Below are 23873 nucleotides of genomic sequence, written 5' to 3' on the forward strand. Positions count from 1 at the left end.
ATTGCTAATATTCCGAGTCACCTGCAGTAACTCCCGTGTCAATGGTATGAAGTCTCTGAGTCGTAACCAAATGGATTTTTCAATTGCCATTGTGTTCCTGACGTGTGGCCATAAGGTCTTATGTTGGCCGCTGCTGGAGTAACGCCCTGATACTATTACAAGGCATTACATACATTTCAGCGCAGATTTGGTCTGGATGTACGCATTCCTATATTCTCTTGTCAAACCTCTGGTTTTCTTTGAGGCTTCTCATAGAAACTTTTTCAATCACCAGGTCTGTTGACAATCCAGCCCAGATGGTCCGAACGTCATACAACATGGAGGTCATTGTCAAACTGCTGTTGAACATCTTTGTATTTCTACTGGTTAAAAAATCGTTAAAATACTTATACATCCCAATATAAATACTGTAACCATGGCAACACAAATGCCATCTGGAAAAAATGGTATGTAGATCATCCAGAAGCAACAGGAATGGAGATGTCACTCATCTGCATCTTGAACTGGTCATGTGTATCGCGTTGGACTGAAATGTTCACCCCAGGGTATCCCTGTGTGACCATTGTTGTTTACAGCGAAAACAACATTTTTAGCCAAAATTGACACATTATGTTGTGTTTTTCCGCAAAAATGACATTCTAAATAAAATGTTATGACTATAAGTTTGATATCACTGAATAGGAAATTTAATAAGCTTTCGGATGACATAAATCCCACTTGTATATAATGTATTTTAAATGGTTAAATATATGTAATTAATGGGGCATATTAATTTTGACTTAAAATGACCTTTATTGACCTCTGACCCCTTGACCCAATGCTTGGATTTTCGGTGACTTTTAGTATGTCGTTCTACACATTATATAGAATTCAAAAATACTAGCTTTGTTACTATTGCAATTTGTGGTGGGTATATCATTAGATTGACTGGACTATTATTGGCTAATACATTCTTATATAAGGTTTCAACCCATTGAATGAATGAGTTGCCAAAATTAAATTTTTTTAACACATTGTATACAAAGCTCCATTCCACAGTATCAAAAGCTTTTGCAAAGTCTACAAATATAATAGCATTGTTTTTCATTCGTTCTGTTGCAATAATATATAACATCATCAATTAATCTAATATTTGATCCAATAATTATTGCGCTTTGAACGTGTGTAACTGCCAGAAGGTTCTGAAGATCTATGCTGGCTGAAGCTGTCACGGTGTTTCGGGTGTCAATAGGCTGATCATCATTTTCGGAGTCACTATTTGAAGATGGTTGATTTAAAACAGCGAGTGCTTTGCTTTTTCTTTCTTTTTGCTCTTGATTTTTCGATCGATGATGGGCAATACATTTTGTAATTTTTGCCTGGGTAGATGTTCCTTCCCCATCTTCTTTATTTCTCCTTCAGATGACATGACGTCATCTGCTTGCGTATCAGATACAGGATTTTTCTCTGATGCTGGATTTGCTTTCTTATGCCCTAGCATTTTACAAAGTGAACAATTAAACCCAATCATTAGTACAAGAATATGCAGTGTGACCCTGTTGGAGGCATTTACTACATGCACTTTCTAAATGTTAGTAAACAAAGAGTTATCATTAGAGGTACACAAAAGTTGTTTTAAAACAGAAACATTTAGACGGTATAAATTTGTTTTAAAACTCACCTCTGTAAGCATAGCTGATACTGTTATCTTGGCTTGTAGGTGATAGAACATCGCTGGGATAACCTCTGCTGGCAGGTATGGCAGCGATAACAACTTGCTGATGTTCTTAAATTCCTGTACATCATGACTCCAGACAGCTTGCTTTCAGTGAAACACGCACCCAAAGCACCAGACTTCAGGGAACACGTTGGTAATGGACTTCCATTCGCCTTTCTCAAAATCCATCATGACCTCTTGGACATTTATACCCTGTAAAAAAACTAATTTTTTTTTTTTTTAAACCAAAACCGTAATTACTCCATCTGCAAAGATGTAAATGTAGAAGCAACCCACCCATAAATAAGCAAATTAAGTTCCGCAAAAGCAACAATGGTGCATTGTTTTAATAATGTTGTGCCGTCGCACCACCCTGAAGGTGCGGTCAATATACCATCTTTTGCTGCGTACCAGAGTTGTCAGTTGCCGAGTGGTGGAAAAATCTGATTTTTCCACCACTCGGCAACTGACGTCTTCCACGAATAATGTCATACCTAAGAAAACCTTCAAACAATTAGAAGAAAGTTTAAAGAAAATCCCATTTATTTATTTATCATTGTGAATAATGCAAAAACCATCCTTTGTATTCATTTGTTCTTTGAATGTCTATAAAAATCTCGTATGGAACATTACTCTGCCAGCGCTGCTAATCGTCTATTCATTTAAAGTGAAATGTTTTCTGCTTTGATGTCATTGTGCACAATGTTGTTCTGGTGGAGAAACTACACACCACCACAGAGGGTCAATAAGATGTTTAGTATTGCTCTCTTGTCCATGTTGGTGAATTTCTTGCTTATTGTCATCTTCAATATTGAAGAGACAATTTGATGAATGATGTTATTAATATTATCATCTCTTCTATACTATGGATGGATTTTACTAAAGTTGTACAAATTTACACATCAGTATTAAATACAATTTAATATTAATGTTGTTTTCTCCTGCTAGAAAAGCAAGAGGATCTACAAACAATTGCCGGTTGTGCAAGTTGTATTACTGCATGGTAAACCATAAAAAAAAGAAAAAAGCTTTTTAATGCAGCCAGGTGTAGTTATATCACTCCTGAAGGTCCGAAGCCCTAATCAATGCAGACGGGAAAGCTTATAAAAATATTGTATCTCCATCGCAAAGTATTTTAAAACTAAATTAACCATGTGTTTGCATTGTTTTAAATTTCTGTTCGTTTGATACTGAAATACTACCATACTATCTTGAAAAGAAGCGCAGTGGGTTTGATTTTGAGATGGGTTTCTTTTTGTGATTAGGTTTGCAAACCAAAGAAAATAAAATTATTCTGGTAATTTACAATAAATGTAAAATCTGTATAATGTTTGTTACAGCACAATAAAAGCATTCCTTCTCGCTCTGCAGTTTCTGCTTCTCTTTGTCCTATGGTGAACTTTTGCTACTGCTGCTCCACATCTCTGGAACACACTGCCTATATCAGTCCATTTTTATACCAGTAGGACTTTTTCACTGATACAGTAGCTGACTTGTTTTTATTTGGGTTAAATCACAGATTTGCTCTGAAATCTCTTAATCTTCAGTATTTTCATTGAACTACTGAGCCCATTATAGGATAACTTTATGGATAAAATATGACATTATGATCATGTGCTCTGTGCTCGCTTGAACCATAGTTGGAAAATCATCATTAAAATGTTTTTGTCTGCTGTGATATACAATACAACTGCCCTGATGGTGAAGAGTCACAAGAAAAGTTGAGGTCAGGCTTATGGATTCAAGTCGCCCAAGAAACGTTATCACCTGTCTTCCTGTGAGTGTACTAAAACACTTAAAGTAATACCTGATAATTATATATCACATTATCTTTCTATATTGACATAGGAGTTAGCAGATTACCTCAGCTTTTAATGTAGTATCATGGGAATTTAGTTCATTTAATCCAGTGATCTATAGATTATTTTAGCAATTAACAAGCTAATAAACTCTGAGGCAAATCATTTATTATTAAAAATGTTGCTAATAGAGAGAATTCTTACCCAGGGACCACAAAGAGTCTCGATCCAGGGGTCACAAAGAGTTCCGATCCAGGGGTCACAAAGAGTCTCTATCCAGGGGTCACAAAGAGTCTCTATCCAGGGGTCACAAAGAGCCCCGATACAGTGGTAAAGCCCTTGGGATAAAAGATATTGTGGCCATTTTCAAAATAATCCAAAAATTTTAGAAAAATGCAGCTATAGTAAAATTGATTTTTAGAAAGTCTGTTTGGCCATTTAAAAAAAAATCTACGGCTAGCAAAGCAATGGTGCAGCTATAGCAAGCATAGCAATGGTACAGCTATAGCAAGCATAGCAATTGGGCAGCTATAGCAATTGGGCAGCTATAGCAAGCATAGCAATGGTGCAGCTATAGCAAGCATAGCAATGGTGCAGCTATAGCAATTGGGCAGCTATAGCAAGCAAAGCAATGGTGCAGCTATAGCAAGCATAGCAATGGTGCAGCTATAGCAATTGGGCAGCTATAGCAAGCAAAGCAATGGTGCAGCTATAGCAAGCATAGCAATTGGGCAGCTATAGCAAGCATAGCAATGGTACAGCTATAGCAAGCATAGCAATTGGGCAGCTATAGCAAGCATAGCAATGGTGCAGCTATAGCAAGCATAGCAATGGTGCAGCTATAGCAATTGGGCAGCTATAGCAAGCATAGCAATGGTGCAGCTATAGCAAGCATAGCAATGGTGCAGCTATAGCAATGGTGCAGCTATAGCAAGCAAAGCAATGGTGCAGCTATAGCAAGCATAGCAATGGTACAGCTATAGCAAGCATAGCAATGGTGCAGCTATAGCAAGCATAGCAATGGTGCAGCTATAGCAAGCAAAGCAATGGTGCAGCTATAGCAAGCAAAGCAATGGTACAGCTATAGCAAGCATAGCAATGGTACAGCTATAGCAAGCATAGCAATGGTGCAGCTATAGCAAGCATAGCAATGGTGCAGCTATAGCAATTGGGCAGCTATAGCAAGCAAAGCAATGGTGCAGCTATAGCAAGCATAGCAATGGTGCAGCTATAGCAATTGGGCAGCTATAGCAAGCATAGCAATGGTGCAGCTATAGCAAGCATAGCAATGGTGCAGCTATAGCAATTGGGCAGCTATAGCAAGCAAAGCAATGGTGCAGCTATAGCAAGCATAGCAATGGTGCAGCTATAGCAATTGGGCAGCTATAGCAAGCATAGCAATGGTGCAGCTATAGCAAGCATAGCAATTGTGCAGCTATAGTATTGTGTAGCAGTTGTACAACTATAGCAAACTAATAAGGAGTCTATTATGGTCGAAAGTACTCGTATAATAAATATTTTATTTTGAGGCAGAAACAAGAAATTTGTCTGTTTTATTTTTATACATGATCCTGCCTATGCAGCACCTATTTCTTTCCTGATATAGAAAAAGCAGTTGTACAGCTACAGCAAGCTTAGCAATTGTACAGCTATAGAAAAAGCAGTTGTACAGCTACAGCAAGCGTAGCAATTGTGCAGCTATATCGAGCGCAGCAATTGTACAGCTATAGTAAAAGAAGCAGTTGTACAGCTATAGCAAATGTAGCAATTGTGCAGCTATAGCAAAAGAAGCAGTTGTACAGCTATACCAAATGTAGCAATTGTGCAGCTATAGTGAAAGCAGTTGTACATCTACAGAAAGTGTAGAAATTCTGCAGCTTATAGCAAGCATAGCAAGTGTAGCAGCTATGTTGTGCAGCAACTGTACAACTATAGCAAGTAAAGTTATATACAGTATGCTAACCATTAGTCTAATAATAATAATAATAATTTGTCAACGAAACGAATTTCCTTTTGGACCAATAAATTTCTGTATAGCAAGTAAAGCATAGAAATTGTGCAGCTATAGAAAAGATATTTGGGCCATTTTTGAAAATAATCCCTGTACTATAGTACAGGAAAATTTTCGAAAAATGCAGCTATAGTAAGTGTAGCAACTGTACTATAGCAAGTAAAGCAATGGTACAACTATAGCAAACAAACCTTAGAAATTGTGCAGCTAGAAAGCGTAGCAATTATACACCTATAGCAAGTAAAGCTGTATATCAAGCGTAGCAACTGTACAGCTATAGCAAGTAAAGCAAATGGTACAGCTAGCAAGCATGGACATTGTGCAGAAAGTGTAGCAGTTGTGCAGCTACAGTAAGCTTAGTAGTTGTACCGATAAAGTAAGCATGGAATTGTACAGCTATAGCAAGTAAAGCAAATGGTACTGCTAGCAAGCATAGACATTATGTGCAGCTATAGAAAGCGTAGCAGTTCGTTATACAAATTTCTGTTTCTGCATGTAACCATACATATGGGGTATCAAAATGATCGCAATTGTGGTTGGAAAATGTTAAAGTATTTTAATTATCCCTGGAAAGGGGCTGGGAGTTTGGGGTGGGGATGTAGGCCTATCACCAAGACCGAAACTGCATTGGGAATGTTTTAAACTACTTTTGAAAACTGCCACTGTAGGGAGTGATGGCTAACATAATTTTTATTGGAACCTTCTTAAACACATCACCCAGTATCTGGGGTGTGTTTGAAGTGGGAGGAGGAGGACCGAAAATGCTGGGGTAATGAAGTAGCCTATATGATTGGAATTGTAATAGGAAAAGTTACTACATTTGAACTGTCCAGGGGAGTTACGGTTTGTTGATTGTGGCTTGGATGGTGAGAGGAGAAAGAAGGCTAGGGGGCCGCAGTATCAAAATTATATATTTTAATTATCAGCCAATATGACACCTATTTATTTACACAGTTTACAACGTACTTAAACCATAGGCCTATCGTAGCTATGTATACCCTCTCAATTTGAAGCTGTACTGGGAAGAATTTGTTTTTAAAAAAGAGTGTGGGGTGTTATTGAAGAGGGGTGGGGGTTGGTGAGTATAGGGAGGTAGGCCTACTGGCGTCGGGTGTTATGTACTGAGAAGGCTTTAAACTAATTTTAAAACCCGCCCTGGGGCGGGTATAATTGCTAGTAATATATAAGAGGATCTAAATTTTTCATTAAAAAAACAGATAAATCATACAAACATATTAAATGTATAATCTTTCTTTATTTCTTGGAAACAAACATGTACTCATGTATTTTAGTTATAAATAAAACCTAAAAATAGCACCATAACAATTATTTTAAAAATATAACACAGATATACAAAATAGAGTTCTAAAAAATGTTACTGCCTTTAAAAACCCATCATCATTGAACTATAATTAACCTAATAATCAATAGGGTATTGGAGAAATTGAGAATACTGAAAAAAAGTCACAATAAAATGTGCTTTACAAACCGAAATACCCTTTCTAAACACAAACCCATAAGATGGAATTCAACTCAATGGCCTATATTTAAACAAGGCATGGAAACCGTGTTTATATGATAATACATTCATAATGTGATTTAATTTGATACATATTTGTTCATGTTCAGAATAAGCAATTTAAATTCAGATAAAAGTTAATAGCAAGTCAGTAGTGACAAGATTAATTACAGAAAGAATATAGAAAGACATTTCATCGCCTATTTACATTATCGATGTATAATAAAATAAATGAAAAATAGAATAGTATTTTCAAATTTATATAGTTGACACACTTTTGAAAATAATCCGATATCATCGTACGGTCAACTAGCACTTGGCCTTATTTTTCTAATCTTCAGTTAATTGATTGAAATTTGTCAGAAACCAATCAGCATAGACTATAACAAAAGAAAGTAGTTGCGGTAGAAATGGCAGGAATTGTTGCATCAGGAATCGTTATATTAGTTATATATGATTTTCAATTGGTCTTAATTCATCTGAACCTAGAAGTAACCAAAACTGTGTCAATGTATTGAGCAAGTTAGCATGCTCCAACTTGTGCACAGCAATGAAGTAACATGACATGTTTAGATTGACAAATAATATGACATGTTTAGGTTGACTAGTAACATGACATGTTTAGGTTGACTAGTAACATGACATGTTTAGGTTGACTAGTAACATGACATGTTTAGGTTGACTAGTAACATGACATGTTTAGGTTGACTATAGTAACATGACATGTTTAGGTTGACTAGTAACATGACATGTTTAGGTTGACTAGTAACATGACATGTTTAGGTTGACTAGTAACATGACATGTTTAGGTTGACTAGTTAAACATGACATGTTTAAGTTGACTAGTAACATGACATGTTTAGGTTGACTAGTAACATGACATGTTTAGGTTGACGGGTTAGGGTTGTCTAGAGTGTATATTTGCAGTATATTTTTCTTTACAATACAATATTGTTGTTTACATGTTTATCTATTGTTTGTCTTAAATAAATATCTATACATTTATAGACCTATATAAAAATAATTATATATAACTTTTTCTGTACAAAACAGTATTTCCAAAATAATTGGTTACAAACAAAAATAATAGCACATTTATGAGTATTAACAATTTAACAGTAGAACCTCTCATTGGAGCACCCCTATTCAGGAGACACTGTTAATTGTGGGGACACTTTCCAATAAAATGAATACAGGAGGAAATAATAACATGCTTTAAAACAACGTTCAATCCTTATTCACTCTCATATTAAGGAGACACTTTATTGAAAGTGTCGACTTATACGTTTTACTGTAATATGATTTTCTGAAAGTTAAAACACATTGTAATAGGCATAGCTGATTAATCAATTAGAATTTTTGTATGCTATTTTATTTTATTTCCCAGAAATATACAAAAATACATAATTATACAAAAAAAGTATATACATCTGCATTAGATCAGCTAGTGTTTCAATTGTAAGAGTGTTTTAATATATTATATCAACATATTTATATTATTTTAACCAGTAAGGTGGGGTATAAAGCTAGTTAGCCCAGTGGTTAAAACAAACATTTTTAACGGAATCTGAAATAAGTTAATTTGATTGGTTATCTTACTGGAGACACACATCAATGTCAACATAGCTAAATTATATTTTATTTCTACTTGTTTAATGAATTATATAATATAACAAAATTATAAAAAAAATTCTTACACAATTTTAAATTTTAATAAATCTTGATACTTATAGTTTTTCTTTTTTATTTTCACTACATTAAATCTGATAGTACTATACTAATTTTCAATTTGTTTAAATATTAAATCCGATATTAGTTGGATTTTTCCACAATAAATATACATTCCCTTTGTCTTTTGTTTTTTTTTATTTGAAATTTTCATAATAATGCAAGTCCTGACTTGTATTCCAATTTTTGTTTCCAATTTTGAAACGATTAATAAATTAAATTTGATAAACTACATAGTTAAATCCACAATAATTAAATTCCTCAATACTTGTATTTTGATTTTTTTCCAAATTTTAAAACATGTTAATAAATTAAATTAGACCTTAGTTTAATGTTTCAACAATAAATACTTTTACATTTCTTTCTTTTATATTCTCTTGTTTCTTGATGATTAACAAACTTCTTCAATTTGTTGTGAAAACCTTTTTATTTTGGTGTTGCTACCAGAACATTCTCCATTCCTTCCTTCTGAAAACAATCGCCAACTACTTCCAGAATGCTTTGAAGTCTGCGGTCCATTGCTTGAAGATGAAGATCGGACAGAACAGGGCTGATTGGATCATGTGACAGTACAGCTTCCATCACCTGACTTAACTGTCCATTTTTCAATTCTTGTAATTTTATCCATGTTGACTTTCTTAATCTGAAATAAATTACATTTTTTAATTTTAAAAAAATGGTTGGATCAGTGCCCTTAAAATCAAAATATCAGCGCCATAAGTAAAGCCATAAGTTTCAATTTTTCCTAGTACAGTATAGTCCTGGGGGATCTGGGTATGGAATTAGGCAGAAGGAGGCAGGATTGACTCAGTCATATACTAGTTCTTATAGAACTTATAGAAGAAGGGTCCATCCATCCTTTTAACAAATAATCTTTTCTCATGGTTTTCTGTGGACTCAAATGTTACACTCTTCAACTACCACAGCTTCTCTCCTAAGGATCACGTCATGTCAGTGTGCTCTCTCGTCTGTCCACGACAAAAATAGTACATCAGGATAACGCCCTACTCGTATCAAAAGATGTACTAGGTTCTTTAAAGTGCACAAAATCATTTTGCGGACACTGCAACAATTTACAATCATTATCAGAAACATGAGCGAGTGAGCATTAAACCCTTGCCGACATTATGGCTATGGATTACGGTGACCGCTTATTGACCCTACATGTACACTATTGGAAAAGCAATGCCAAAGTCATCATGAAGAACATTTATTTTCTTATTTCGAATAAGAAAGTTTATTTAACCAATTGTTTTCAGAGGCAAGTTGAAATTGATTGAAATTAAAACTTTTTGTTAAATTGTTTTAAATCTCTGTAGATGTTGTGTTTATACTTTTGCCACAAGTATTTTCAAAACATACATAATCGGAGTTTGTGACACCTTCCAATAATTTTTTTGAATAAATAAATAAATCTACTAGTCAACATCCAATTTAAGAATCATTACATTTAATTGCTTAAGTCAAAATGAAACATTTATACGAACATTGTCCTTGTTGAAATCTGTTAAAACTTTATAATTGCCAATTATATATATACTTAAATGTATATTATGGCGATATTTCTTTCTCACCAGGCCATTCAAAGTCATGTTTTATTAGTGTCATAATTGATCAGCATTCTAGGGAAATAATGATTGAATATTTTTTTGTTTTTTAGACAGAATATTGTAATTTTATAGTATAGATAATATAAACTGCACTTGTCAATGTCTAAAATAATAATTAATATTAGCATGTTTTGATTTTATACTAATGCTTTATTGTCTACATTGAATAAATTTAAATAACATAATGCAATGAAATAGCACATTTATACAGTAATAATTATAATGTGCAAGATATACTTTAAATGTGCATTTAAAATTTTCTCTCCAGGAGTGACAATACTGTAGGGAATGAACCATAAATAAATCACCAAATACAGACCTGGTCCTGTTAACTATTATATAAAAACATATTTATATAATTTTAACTGTACAAGGGATATAAAGCTACCACATTCAGTGGCCAGATACAACTGTGTTTTTTAGGGGTGCTGGGGGTTTGAATGGAATCTGGTATACTGGGCAGATTTATCTTTTGTATTGAATATACCATATTTTTCATTCACCATACTGTGGCTGGATTCTCCAATGGTAATACAAATAAAATAAGCAAAAAGTTAAATCAAAAACAATAAAGTAAAGAGCCAGAAATAAGTTCCCAGCATTCGGGAAACACTATTCTTTTATCAATAAAATAAGCAAAAAAAATGATATTAAGTAAAGATGCCACCATTGTTCTTTCATCAGAGTTACTAATATCAATCATATTAAGCATGTACTTTCAACGCTATCCACTGAATTAGTTAATCATTCGTTACATTGATAGGGCATACAACAGGGGTGACCACAAAAAGTATACAAATAATGAATGTTTACAAGTTTACTATTAGGAAAATCTTTCAACGATTACAAAACCATCATAATTTGGCTTATGACGCCTCATAATAAAAATGAACTCACTTATCTAAATATTATCATAAAGTACTAACTTGGCCAAAATCAAATTTAAAGAGTGGTGTATTTTCATATATATATATTCATGCAATTTCAACTAAAAAATGTAATGCTCAATGCTTTAAAAAAAAGGTGATCCTAATCAAGAAAAAAATTGGGTCGGTAAGGCTTTAGCAACACATTTGTCAGGCCTATTAATTAAAAACACTAAAGATCTTCAAAATCGAGATGTTATGTGGCCTTATTGATGAAAATAAAATCACTTGAGCCATCGAAAATTGGAAAATCATCAGATTTGGTCTACAAATTTGTATTGCATATATTTGCAATTCTGCATGGCTATGGTCGATAATATATTTTAGGAGATTACAGTTAAATTAATGCAAATTGAGTGGTGTCTGATGTTGCTCCAGCGTATTATTAAACCATACATTTTTTACGTTGTGTATTCTGTTAAACTCCACAAATGAGACTGCCACACAGAATTGTTGGTTTTGACACATTTGATTGAACAAAGATATGTTTTCCAAAAACAAAGAAAGTTTTAAATGATGTATGCATCAAAGTTATTTCCTTTTACCATTACGTTTAATGGGATTTGATACCTGCTGTCTAATATAGTTTAATTGTCTAGACATTTCAGTTCAGTTGACAAATAGTTGTCTGTTTCTAAAGGTAATGAAACAATATTCCATCAAACAAAACACAGGATTAAAGCCCAGGTATGGTAGAGCTAATTTATTTTTATTGGTTTTAATTAAGTGAAAAGAGAAAAGGTTGCGTTTTGAAATGCATCATACAGAGGCATACAGGTAAATAGAATATGAATACAAAAAGAATGGGTAATGGTAAATACTGTAGTATTTATTTTGGGTACGGCTCTCCAGACAAAGAAAGGTATCAATGAAAAAGCAGCTTTCAGACTGGAAATGGCCAAAAATTGTATGTTATTCATACAGAACTTGAGCCGACTCGAAAGTTGGACAAAATTTAGGTTGGCTCAGGGCAGACTTAAATCCATTGATTTCTAATGTTTAAGATAAGTCGGCCATTAGTTAGACTGATGACCGGAACTCAAAGTTAGGATTGAGTCGAGAATTGTACTAGTTCACAAGGTATCATTACATGACCACTCTTGAAATGTCCAATGGATATTGTACAATTTTAACTTAAATTTAAATTTGTAAATTTTTATTCTTGTTAAATATTTTTTTTTTAAGAATGTAAAATAATACGGTAGAACGTAATATAATCAATCAATGTGAGTAGCTAATGTAAGTTAATACCTGATAATTCGTTGATAATATTGTTTAACAGCATTACTGATTTTATAAATGTATGCAATGTATTCTATTATAAACATGCAATAATTGCAGTAATAAAATATACTGCGATTATATTCCGCCATTAGTGATAACTGAACCTATATTTATCAGAACCAATAAATGGCATGGAGTTAAATTGTGACATGTATTGTACAAGTTTATTTACAGAATATACAAAAATCATATGATAAATCATTAGATTTTTGAGACTATAAATAACATTTGGGTCAAGTTATTTTAAACTTAATACTGATGATTTATCAGGAAACTTATAAAGATCTAAGGTTTAATAGTCAATGTATAACATTTTCTGAAGTTTTCTAATATTGTATTTAATGCAGTGCAAGCAATGTAATTTCCTAAAGAACACATTTGTAGTTGTAAGAAGCTTTTCCTGTTTAACTTTTGTCAAGCGCCTCTCTGAACATTATTTTATGGATACTGGCAGTATATTGATTGTTGTAGGATAAATAGATGTTTTTGAATGTTTGACAGTTATTTGTTAATGTACGACACTCTGGAGTAAGGTAAGGAGGTAACTTTTAACTCACTTAGAGTGGACTTATCATTGGCTTGCCACATTAGTGCAAGTATGATGTTTTTACTAATGGTATGTCTTAAAGAATATTGGAAATTCAGTACATACTGTACTATACCTTATTAAACAAATCAATGTTTTAATTAGAACAATCAATTGTATTGTAAAAAGTCTAAACTGTAACATATAATGGGTTTAATTTAATATTCTGATACTTCAGAATATAATATATTTGTAATAGGAAATAAATTAATTAAAAAAATAAAAGATGGTTTACCAGCAAACTGGTTTAAAATAATATTCATAAAACAATTTAATAAAATAAAGGAATTTCCAATAAAAATTCAATTGTATTTTAGTAGTACAGTAGTAATAAAAATAATAATTCAAACTCATTTTATGATTTTGAAAATTATAAAAACTAATACACGTTCTATATATAGTTGATATAGGATTTATAATCCATCATTTAGTGTTTATAATCTGGGTTAACAACAAGTCAGTTGAGATTTGTTAATGTTGGGAGAAGTTTAGATTGTAATTTACATCATGATATAATATCATATCTAGTATGTCATTTTTTTTTAAAATCAAATCTGTTTTGACAGTTTGGTTTATACAAGCCACAAATTATTCCTATCAATTATAGTCATTATGTCAATTTTTATTTCCTTTGTCATGGTTTGTCTGTCTACAAGATAGTTTATACATTTTTAGAAAATGACATTTTATGGACAGGTTCACCTTTGCTCACAAAGTAAAGGCTAACTAGACATGAAACTCGTCACTTTGACGAGTTAGTTATCCGCACAACGACAAACGCCACGTGCACGTCATACGTTGGAATATTGCACACAGATAAAGATTATGGCATTATGACAAGAACTGAAGAATATGATATGCTGTTAGTGCTGAATTCTGTCAATTTGTGTCATATAGTATATACATGCAAAGAGTATAATCTGTATACATATTACATACAGTGTAGAATAGGTGAAATTACGGGACCCGCCATTTATTCCAATTTTTAACATGGCGACGGTATCAAAATGAAACACTTAAGAGTGCTTGTCACCAAAAATCAGACATATTCGTAATTTAGTGGCAAGGGTAAAAATTTCGAATTGGCTCATATTTTGCACATTGGTAGACCTTGATGTAAGTAAACCTGATGTGTAGTTTGTTTGGTAAAATATCGCTTAGTTTTCGAGAAAATCGAAAAATAACGATTTTCGGCCAATTTTGTTAATTTTTGGTGTATAATTTACATTAAGTTTAACAGCCTCTGGAAGCCAAACGTAGCTACCTAGCGTTTAAATATTTTACACTTATGTTAACTAGCATCTTGACAATAATTAAGTAAAGTTTCAAAAAATTTGATGAAATTCTAAGATTTTTACTAATTAATTACTAATTAGCATATATAAAACTCTTATAAAGTAGGGTAAAAACAAACGCGTTTTTTTTCATGTGCGACGAATTTTTTTTTAATAAAAAAATCATCAATCTAAAGTTTAGATACTAATATTTATGAATCAAGTAAAAAAAATTTGGGGAAACTTATTTGCGCTCCGCGCCAGAGCCACAAATTTGTAAGAAATTCAAAGATTTTATCTGTCGGCAAGATCAATCGGATGTACCTATTGTTCTCTATTTACATATTTAAGGTAAATTTTACTATGAGAAACAAACTTTAAAGGTAAACTGAAAGGTCCTGAATAATTTGGATTTACGTTTTAATATAAACACAAACTAAAAATAAATTTCTAGTAAAATTTAAACGACTAACCCATGATGAAATTAAGCAATTACTATCTGAGCTCAACATTATAACTCGCTTAGCTTCATCAAGCCTGTTATGTTTTCCACAAGGTGAATTTATTCTCGCGAATTGAACATTTTTTGCATGCGCAGTTTATTTTGATCAACAACGTGTTCCATTGGGCGTGCGCGTATACGCGAAAATGTTTGATTTGCGCGAATAATTTCGCCTAGTGGAAAACAGGCTTTACAACATAATTTTCTTATCTTCTCATATAGGGAGTTTTCGCACGAGCACGTTAACGCTATTTTCCAAGCTCCGCCCACTTTGTAAACAACTTGATCTGTGCGTGCGCAAGCATTACGAAAAACTTTAGTTACGTGCGTCGAGAACCTTATTTCTGAAAAATAGCGTCAATGAAAAACGTTAACCAAAACATGATTAAACATGCCTGGCTAGGCTTAGTCTCTAAACCCAAGGTATTCCGTGATTTGTTTTAATACTTGTGGCGTATGTTGCGTGCGCTACACATGTGTTGCGTTCTACACTTCCCGTCGAAGCGCGAAATCAAAACGAGCAAGTACGTTAACGCAAATGTTCGCTGAACTCTGTTGTTATGCAAATGAGTAGAATGGTGACAACCGTTAACGTTCATGTGCTCGTGCGAAATTTCCTAATAATTCGTGGCCTAAACAATAAATTATTGTTTTACCATTGTTTCACCCCTTCGCTTTATTAAAAATTTACAGAACGCGACTTAAAATACTAACAATTTAGACAACAGAATCGTCCCACATATTAAATTGTTATTTTAAAGAATTCTCACAGACACAGTTTTACCTTCGTTGCTACCTTAATCAATCGAGCAACTGCACGTGGAAACCAGCTTTCCCAGCAAATCAATGTATGGCTTCTTGCGCTTTATGGTTATATCTGTGGTATCAAGTTCAAGAGAAGCACACATTTCTTGCAACATTGGCAAAGAGAATCTGGAGAGTTTTTCTTGAGCTTTCAGTTCACAAATATTATGCCTTTCAAACATTATTGGATGCTGCAAGCCTATTGTGTCCAGTACGGTTTGCGACAAAATTTGAATTTCTCTTTCTTTTTCCGTTTTTGAATCGTCTCCATTTTCTTGGACTTCGTCACCATCTTCATTACTATCGTAATCATCATCTTCGTCATCATCATCATCATGAACGGCTGCATCTGTCCTCCTTTTTTTAGCTAAGCGTGAGAAAAAACTTGCAATCTGCTGTGCTGTTAAAAATTCACTCTTGCTAAATAGATGTGAACCATCGCTGTGCCTGGCCGATCTCATCTCTCGTGAGACATCACATGGATCAGCTTTCTGTCCTGTCTGCTCTCCAACGTCAAAAACATCAATAAGGTAGGTTTTCTGTGGAACAGAAAATCGGGTTTTTTTTGCAGAGGACTTTAACGCCCAGCCCATTTGCAGGTCGGGGCCAATGTCAAACCGTGGCAAATCGTTGGTTCTTGTTGGTTCTGGATTTTTAGAAGTACCCTCTTCTAGTTGTGTTGCGTATAATTTCATTGCCCTGTCATATAGTGTTTCATGTTCTAGTGCGTTCTTGTGATTTTCATAATCTAAGTGTTTCTCTAGGGAAGAGTATCTCTGATATGACCTAATGCAACCTTGTTCGCGACAAAAGAACAGTTTGCTGGGGGTGCCAGGACTTTCTTCACTTTCTATTTGTTCGTCGTCATTTATATCAGCTTGTTCTTCATGAGATGTCTTGGCTTGTATTCTTGCTTTTACTGTAATAAATGATACTTGATTTTGATCAGACGTTGTATCCTTATTATGAATTAAATTGGGTAGTTTCGAGGGCACACAGAATTTACTCAAAAGTAGATTTTGTCCTGCACCAATACCATACGCCATCCAGACCTTCATGGACCTGCTTCCATACTCTATGTTGTTGATGTGACTCACGCCTTTCCATTTCCCTGCTGCACAAATAGTACCAGTAGGTAAAGCACAAACTATGACTTTCACTCCAGGAATGCCTCCAAAGGACTCAATTGCTGCCTTCATCTGCTCTGGATTTTCAATATCTTTTCCTGAATTAAGATATTTATTCATGTGATTTTTGATATGGGCTGCCTTGCGGTCACATGCGCCCTTCCCCCCTTGAGGGTCCGAAAAATCAATACGTCGGATTTTGATCTTCGTTTCTTTCGCTATCTTTGGTAACGAGAGTAATGTTAGGGCAGAGTGGTAGCATCCTGCATTATCTTGACGCAGATACACAGAGTGTATATCGGGTGCAATAGATGGCAGCTGCCTCAACACATCGTCGATGATTGCCACAACAGTAGTACTATCCTGACTGCAAGATTTAAAAATATGCACAAACGTAAGCATCTGTACCTCTCTATCTTTATTCTTTTTCGTCAAGACCGTTATGTGCCACGGAAGTCCACGCTTTCCAAACCAGTCTCTTTGGCTTTCGCGGTATTTACGTGGTACAAACTTCATCGCCCAGTCTAAAACAATTAGGGCACAACCAGGATTCAAATCTCCTAAAATATCATGTCGTGCAGCGTCTTGGTTAATGGATCTTAAGATATGCGCCTTCCACGTCTCGATGTCTTGGACTGACCGTGTAATTACGTACTCCATGTCATCTTTTTCTTCAGAAGAGCAGCGCACTTCGTTTAAAGCTTCAAGAATTTCAGACAAAGCTTCTGGAAATATACGACATCTGTCACATCTTGCATTGTGGTCATGATCACAGACAGTCTGGTAATATTTGTCTTCGCAAGAACTAAGAGCATACGCCCTACAATGATCGGCAACTTCAGAATGGTTAGAAATGTGAATCTGCAATAATATATAAAAGGACTTGTATAAAAAATGTAATTAGTCTTGAATGTTTCTTACATGCTTTACTGAGCAACATACAACGCGCTACTTTGCCTTTTTTATTATATTGTTTTTCTATTTATACTGTAGCAGTTATCAAGATATTTAAACAAGATTGTTATTACCTTATAGTCACCTTTTAGGTAGCGCTTGGCATCTTTAAGTTTTTGGTTTGTTTGTTTGGCCCAAGTCAAACCCATTTCATAGCAATCTCCCAGCTTATCAACGATGTTCTCCAGGTCATCGAAGGCTTTTCCACCATTGGCAGAGATATAATCAAGGCCCTGTAAGGATTTGCGTACAGAAGCAGAACAAACACTGAGAACTCTACGCAATGTACTGCGGCTCATAGGTTGAAAATTCTTCTCTTGACAGTAACTCTCGTATTGAAGAATACATTGTTCTGGGATAAGATTACGCACAACATTTGGGATTTTTATAACTCTGTCTGTAGAAAGTTTTAGAGTTTTTTCTCCAAATGGCAAGTCTTGTATAACTTGAGAACTTGTTATAAAGGTAACAAAGTGGTCAATTTTCCCTGGCTGTACGCATACTCTAGTGTTCTTTAGAGGTTGAATTACAGAACCTCTACCATGTAACAATAAATGGTGTTTGGCCACGTTAAAACGGTATCTAGTCAAGTTAGGTATCCATTTCTGCAGTTCCTTGAAGGTAACCTTATCAACCATGATCGATAAAATCTGACGTCTTGTACTCCAGTGGTTAGTATGAAGATAGCATTCTGATAGAGCATCTAATAGAGAAGAATCGGTTCTTTCGTCAGCTTCTGTGGTTTTATCACTTGATAAGCCTTCAAGTAGAGTAGTCGACTGACCAGGTGCGATTTCTTCCAGGCACATAGAGACAACTTGACGAGCCTTGCGCATGTGGAAACGTTTAGTACGGTCTGAAACTTGCTCCAGCGGTGCAGATAAAGGATATCTAATTGGACTGACGTCCCTTGAATTGAGAAATGCATTTAATTTTTCTCTTGGTGTAGATTGAATTGATTCATCTTCTGAGGTAGCTGAAGCAAAAGTTGGATCGCAAAATTGATATAGGCTCATTTGAGTATCCATAACATCACACGCCGGTGTTTGACAAGTTGGAGTGGCTAATGGCATGTAAAACTCATCCTTATTACTTTCCTGAAAATAAGAATAATATTGGTAAAAAATTACTACTGACTTTGATTCAATTATTGACGCACTGATTCGTGATATATATAAAATGATGATGACAATGGCAGGGAATGCAGAAAATATTCCTCCTACCACCAACATACGAAAAAAAATGAACAAAGTATAACATGAAACACATTATTTCCGCCAATAAATGCGTATTCATAAATGTCATACTGTACGGTATTTTTTAACTTACAGTTGTTAGTGCGCTCATCTGATCGACGAGACTAGGGTTATTTGTTTCAGTGTTCGAGGTTACAGGTAACAATGACTTCAGCATCTTACGGCAAGTTGAACAGATACCTGATAAAAAGCGTAAAAACATTTACTTACAGGGTTTTGTTTAACAGTTTAAATTACATTAAATATATAAAAATATAAAAATTAAATTATATTTACCTGAACCAACTTGCAGGAAAGTTCCTGTTTTCTTTAATATTAGTTGCGAATCTTCTTTGCTAATACCCCTATCGCACTTGGGTCCCTTTCCTTTGCTTTGGATGTGATTAGAGAGATCAGGCGGCACTCTACATCTGTTGTTATTTCCTCGAGACCAACCTAAGCCAAGTTCCGATCGATGCAAGGGACAAACAGTCCAACTATGTATATCAGCGGGCAAGGTAAACATGGCTGCTCGACTAAGAATTAGGTCTACCTCACTATCAATGCCCGTAAACCTAAACATGTGTCTGTGTGCAGCGATTTCCTTCTGGCATGCTTGTAAAGGTAGGACTTCAGTGCTCTGTTTGCGGTCTTTTCTATCGAATCCACAAGCTCCGCCAACAACCGATTTAAAAGAACATGAAATCTCCATCTTGTTTGAACTTAAAGCCATCAGACAATAAGTATATATAAAAATTATTTTCAACACGTCTTTACATTGTAAGACATAAACTAAAATGGATAACAAATCAGTTCCGTTGTCAACGCCAATGAAGATATCGTTGTCTATCGAATATATGCAGTAAAGTGTTTTGTCTACTGTGGTTAATGTTTTGAAACATTCTCGCTGAGTATGTTCGACCAGGTTCGACAAACAGGAAAACGATAACAAGTTAAAACAAATGTGTTTTTCAGTTTTATCCTATAAACTATGAGAGGATGGAATAATTTATAATAATGTGGTTTGACAAAGAATAAGCGAGTGATTTTTAGATAATTGCTTAATTTTGTATATTGATTAGTAATTGAAATTTTACCAGAAACGTATTTTTAGTTTGTGTTTAAATTGCAACTTAATTCAAAATTATTCCAGGAACTTTCAGTTTATCTTTCAATTTTGTTTCGCGTAATAAAAGTTTAGCTCAAAGCGACTTAGATTGCTAAATAGATAACAATAGGTACATCTGATTGATCTTGCCGACAGATAAAATCTTTGAATTTCTTACAACTTTGTGGCTCTGGCGCGGAGCGCAAAATAGTTTCCCCAATTTTTTTTTACTTGATTCATAAATATTAGTATCTAAACTTTATATTGATGATTTTTTTATTTTAAAAAAATTCGTCGCACATGAAAAAAAACGCGTTTGTTTTTAACCTACTTTTTAAGAGTTTTATATATGCTAATTAGTAATTAATTAGTAAAAATCTTAAAATTTCATCAAATTTTTTGAAACTTTACTAAATTATTGTCAAGATGCTAGTTAACGTAAGTGTAAAATATTAAAACGCTAGGTTGCTACATTTGGCTTCCAGAGGCTGTTAAACTTAATGTAAATTATACACCAAAAATTAACAAAATTTGCCGAAAATCGTTATTTTTCGATTTTCTCGAAAACTAAGCGATATTTTACCAAACAAACTACACATCAGGTTTACTTACATCAAGGCCTACCAATGTGCAAAATATGAGACAATTCGAAATTTTGACCCTTGCCACCTAATGTTTGATTTTTAGTGACTGGCTCTCTTAAATAGCAATTTCTGGAGGAAATTATCTCAGGAACAACATATTAACGTGCAGAAGAAATTTGAATACGTAAAATATAGATGCGCACCCTTTTAAATGTGATGAACTATTACGCAAAATATGAAAATACGACTTTTTTTATTCAACTGGCCATATGATGACGTCACAACATCCGATTGGCAAAATGTTTACATGAATTCGTATCTACAATCCAATAGCTTCCAGAAAACGTTTTAATCGTGATTATCACATTTTATTCTTACGAGCTATTACAGATTAAAATTTACTGTAAAGATGAAATTAATGACCCACGTAATTAAAATTTTTAGGCATGATGACGTCATAAAAATTAAAATATTTTTATCTCATGCTAAAGAAAGTTGATTGACCTACACAATATATAAATTTAGGAGAAAAAGGAATACAGATAAGCGTGATGCGCTCCATTGAATGTGATGAGCAATAACGAAAGAGACAAAAATCCTATATTTTACATTCGTGTGGCCATACGATGACGTCACAATGTTTTTTTAGCCTTATCGATGCATGATCCGATATCTACAACTCATCAACTTCTAGATTTTGTAATAAAAATAAACGGTTCACGGTTTACTTTAGAAACTATGACTGTTTAAAAAAAGACATAATTTTGACGATTTTTTAAGCTTTTTCATAAAAAACGCGCACGAATTGTCTAATTCAACGTGTTCGTATGGCGTTATTTAAACTGGAAAAGGTCTAAATTGTTTTCAAAATTACTAGGAAAGACTTGAAAAATATAATTCAAGAGAAAAAAATATGTTTTTAACGCTACGTGCGCACCGCGTGCGTAAAAAATTGCGCGCCCGTGGGAATTTTTGACATGCTCAAAATGACAAGAAACGCATAAAAAGTTGATTAGAAATTAATTTTGCGCATTTTGAAATTTTAAATGCGCGTGCGCGCGTAACTTCTTGTGAAACATGCCATTTTTAATCCGTAGAAAGTTTGCCCCTGATATGACTTAAATTTTGTCAAAGTGTCAATACTAAATGACTTTTGGTTTTTAATCTATAATCAATCATTGAAATTCATAAAATTGCGCGTAAGTCACGTTGCGCAACTATGACGTCATTCAAAAATAGGAGGTGCACAACTTCACGTAAATGCCCATATGTTGTCAAAGTTATGAAATGTTATGTTTACACATTTTAGAGAAACGCGACTCACAAAAAGGAAGGAAGGATCCAAGAATAATACAGAAAACTAGATTTGAACTCGTCACTTTGACGAGTTAGTTATCCGCACGACAAATGCCACGCGCACGTCATACTTTGGAATTTTGCACACGGAAAAAGATTATGGCATTATGACCTGAACTGAAGAATATCATATGCTGTTAGTGCTGAATTCTGTCAATTTTGTGTCATATAGTATATACAGTGCAAACGGTATAATCTGTATACATGTTACATACAGTGTAGAATAGGTGAAATTACGGGACCCCCGGTTATTCCTATTTTTAACATGGCGACGGTATCAAAATGAAAAACTAAGATAGTAATTTCGGAAGGACATTATCTCAGCAACCACATATTACCGTGTAGAAGAAATTTGAATACGTAAAATATAGATGCGCGCCATTTTAAATGTGATGAACTATTACGCAAAATATGAAAATACGACTTTTTTTATTCAACTGGCCATATGATGACGTCACAACATCCGATTGGCAAAATTTTCACATGAATTCGTATCTACAATCCAATAGCTTCCAGAAAACGTTTTAATCATGATTATCACGTTTTATTCTGACGAGCTATAACAGATTGAAATTTACTGTAAAGATGAAAATAAGTGACCCACGTTATTTACATTTTTAGACATGATGACGTCATAAAAATTAAAATATTTTTAACTCATGCGAAAGATAGTTCATTGACCTAGATAATATTAAAATCTCGGAGAAAATGTAAGACGGATAAGCGTGATGCGCTCCATTGAATGTGATGAGCAATAACGAAAGAGACAAAAATCCTATTTTTTACATTTGTGTGGCCATACGATGACGTCACAACATCCGTAAGGAAAAAATTCTGCATGAATTCATATCTACAACATATCTGCTTACATATTAAGTTAAAAAACTCGGGGGTAACGGTTGATCCTGAGGAGCTATAATAGATTCAAAATAGGCATAATTTTGACAAAATTTTGTCACTTTTGCAACTAAAACGCGCACAAATGGTCTAAATCAACGTGTTCGTATGACATCATTTTAATTTGAAATTATGTCAATCTTTTTTAAAATGACTAGGAAAGGCTGTAAAATCATAATTCAAGAGAAAAACACATGATTTTCATGCTCCGTGCGCACCTTACGCGTAAATTTTTTTGCGCGCGTGGGAATTTTTGACATGCTCAAAATGTCATGATCAGCGTAGAAAGTTGATTAGAAATTAATTTTGCGCATTTTGAAATTTTAAATGCGCGTGCGCGCGTAACTTCTTGTAAAACATGCCATTTTTAATCCATAGAAAGTTTGCGCTTGATATGACTTAAATTTTCAGTAAGTGTCAATACAAAATGACTTTTGGTTTATAATCTATGATCAATCATTGAAATTCATAAAATCGCGCGTAACTTACGCTGCGCGACTCTAACGTCATATAACGAAGTTTCCTGCACATCTACAGCTACAGGTCAATCTTATGACAAAGTTACACAAAGTTATGTCTACAAAAATTTGAGATATAGCTGCAACAAAAATCCGGGAAAGAAAGAAGAATAAAGATGGAAAAAAAAAAAGATATTTACAATCACAAGGGTTATCCGCAACTTTATAAGTTGCGGATAACCAACTAGATTTGAACTCGTCACTTTGACGAGTTCGGGTTATCCGCGCAAACGCAACATGCACATACTTAACTATATGAACCTCGACAATTATTATGCCATCCTATGACATGAAATAAATATGTTTACAGTGCTGAATTGTACCTATTATGTAGCATACACCATATTACAGTATT

At 34.1% G+C, this 23873-nt stretch overlaps 2 protein-coding genes across 4 annotated transcripts in view; both read right to left on the reverse strand.

Annotated features, from left to right (window-relative positions):
* Positions 1–6759: 6759 nt before the first annotated feature.
* Positions 6760–23873, reverse strand: part of LOC144837024 (glycosaminoglycan xylosylkinase-like) — a 58567-nt gene continuing 41453 nt past the window's right edge. For 2 of the 3 annotated variants that reach the window (XM_078692000.1, XM_078692002.1), the window contains exon 8: positions 6763–9396. In XM_078692000.1, coding sequence (XP_078548126.1) covers positions 9180–9396 — 217 coding nt within the window. In that variant the 3' untranslated portion in view covers positions 6763–9179. Of the gene's footprint in view, positions 9397–23873 lie in introns of all 3 variants that reach the window. The other variant, XM_078692003.1, reaches the window with a different exon arrangement.
* LOC144837040 (uncharacterized) lies at positions 15733–19956 on the reverse strand. Its single transcript, XM_078692022.1, has 4 exons — positions 19353–19956; positions 19150–19256; positions 17895–18917; positions 15733–17727 (listed from the first exon to the last, which is right to left on the reverse strand). Exons 1-4 carry the CDS (start codon positions 19786–19788, stop codon positions 15733–15735), a joined length of 3561 nt encoding a protein of 1186 aa, XP_078548148.1. The 5' UTR covers positions 19789–19956.

The sequence above is a fragment of the Antedon bifida genome, chromosome 3, assembly GCF_963402885.1.
Source record: "Antedon bifida chromosome 3, ecAntBifi1.1, whole genome shotgun sequence".
NCBI lineage: Eukaryota > Metazoa > Echinodermata > Crinoidea > Comatulida > Antedonidae > Antedon > Antedon bifida.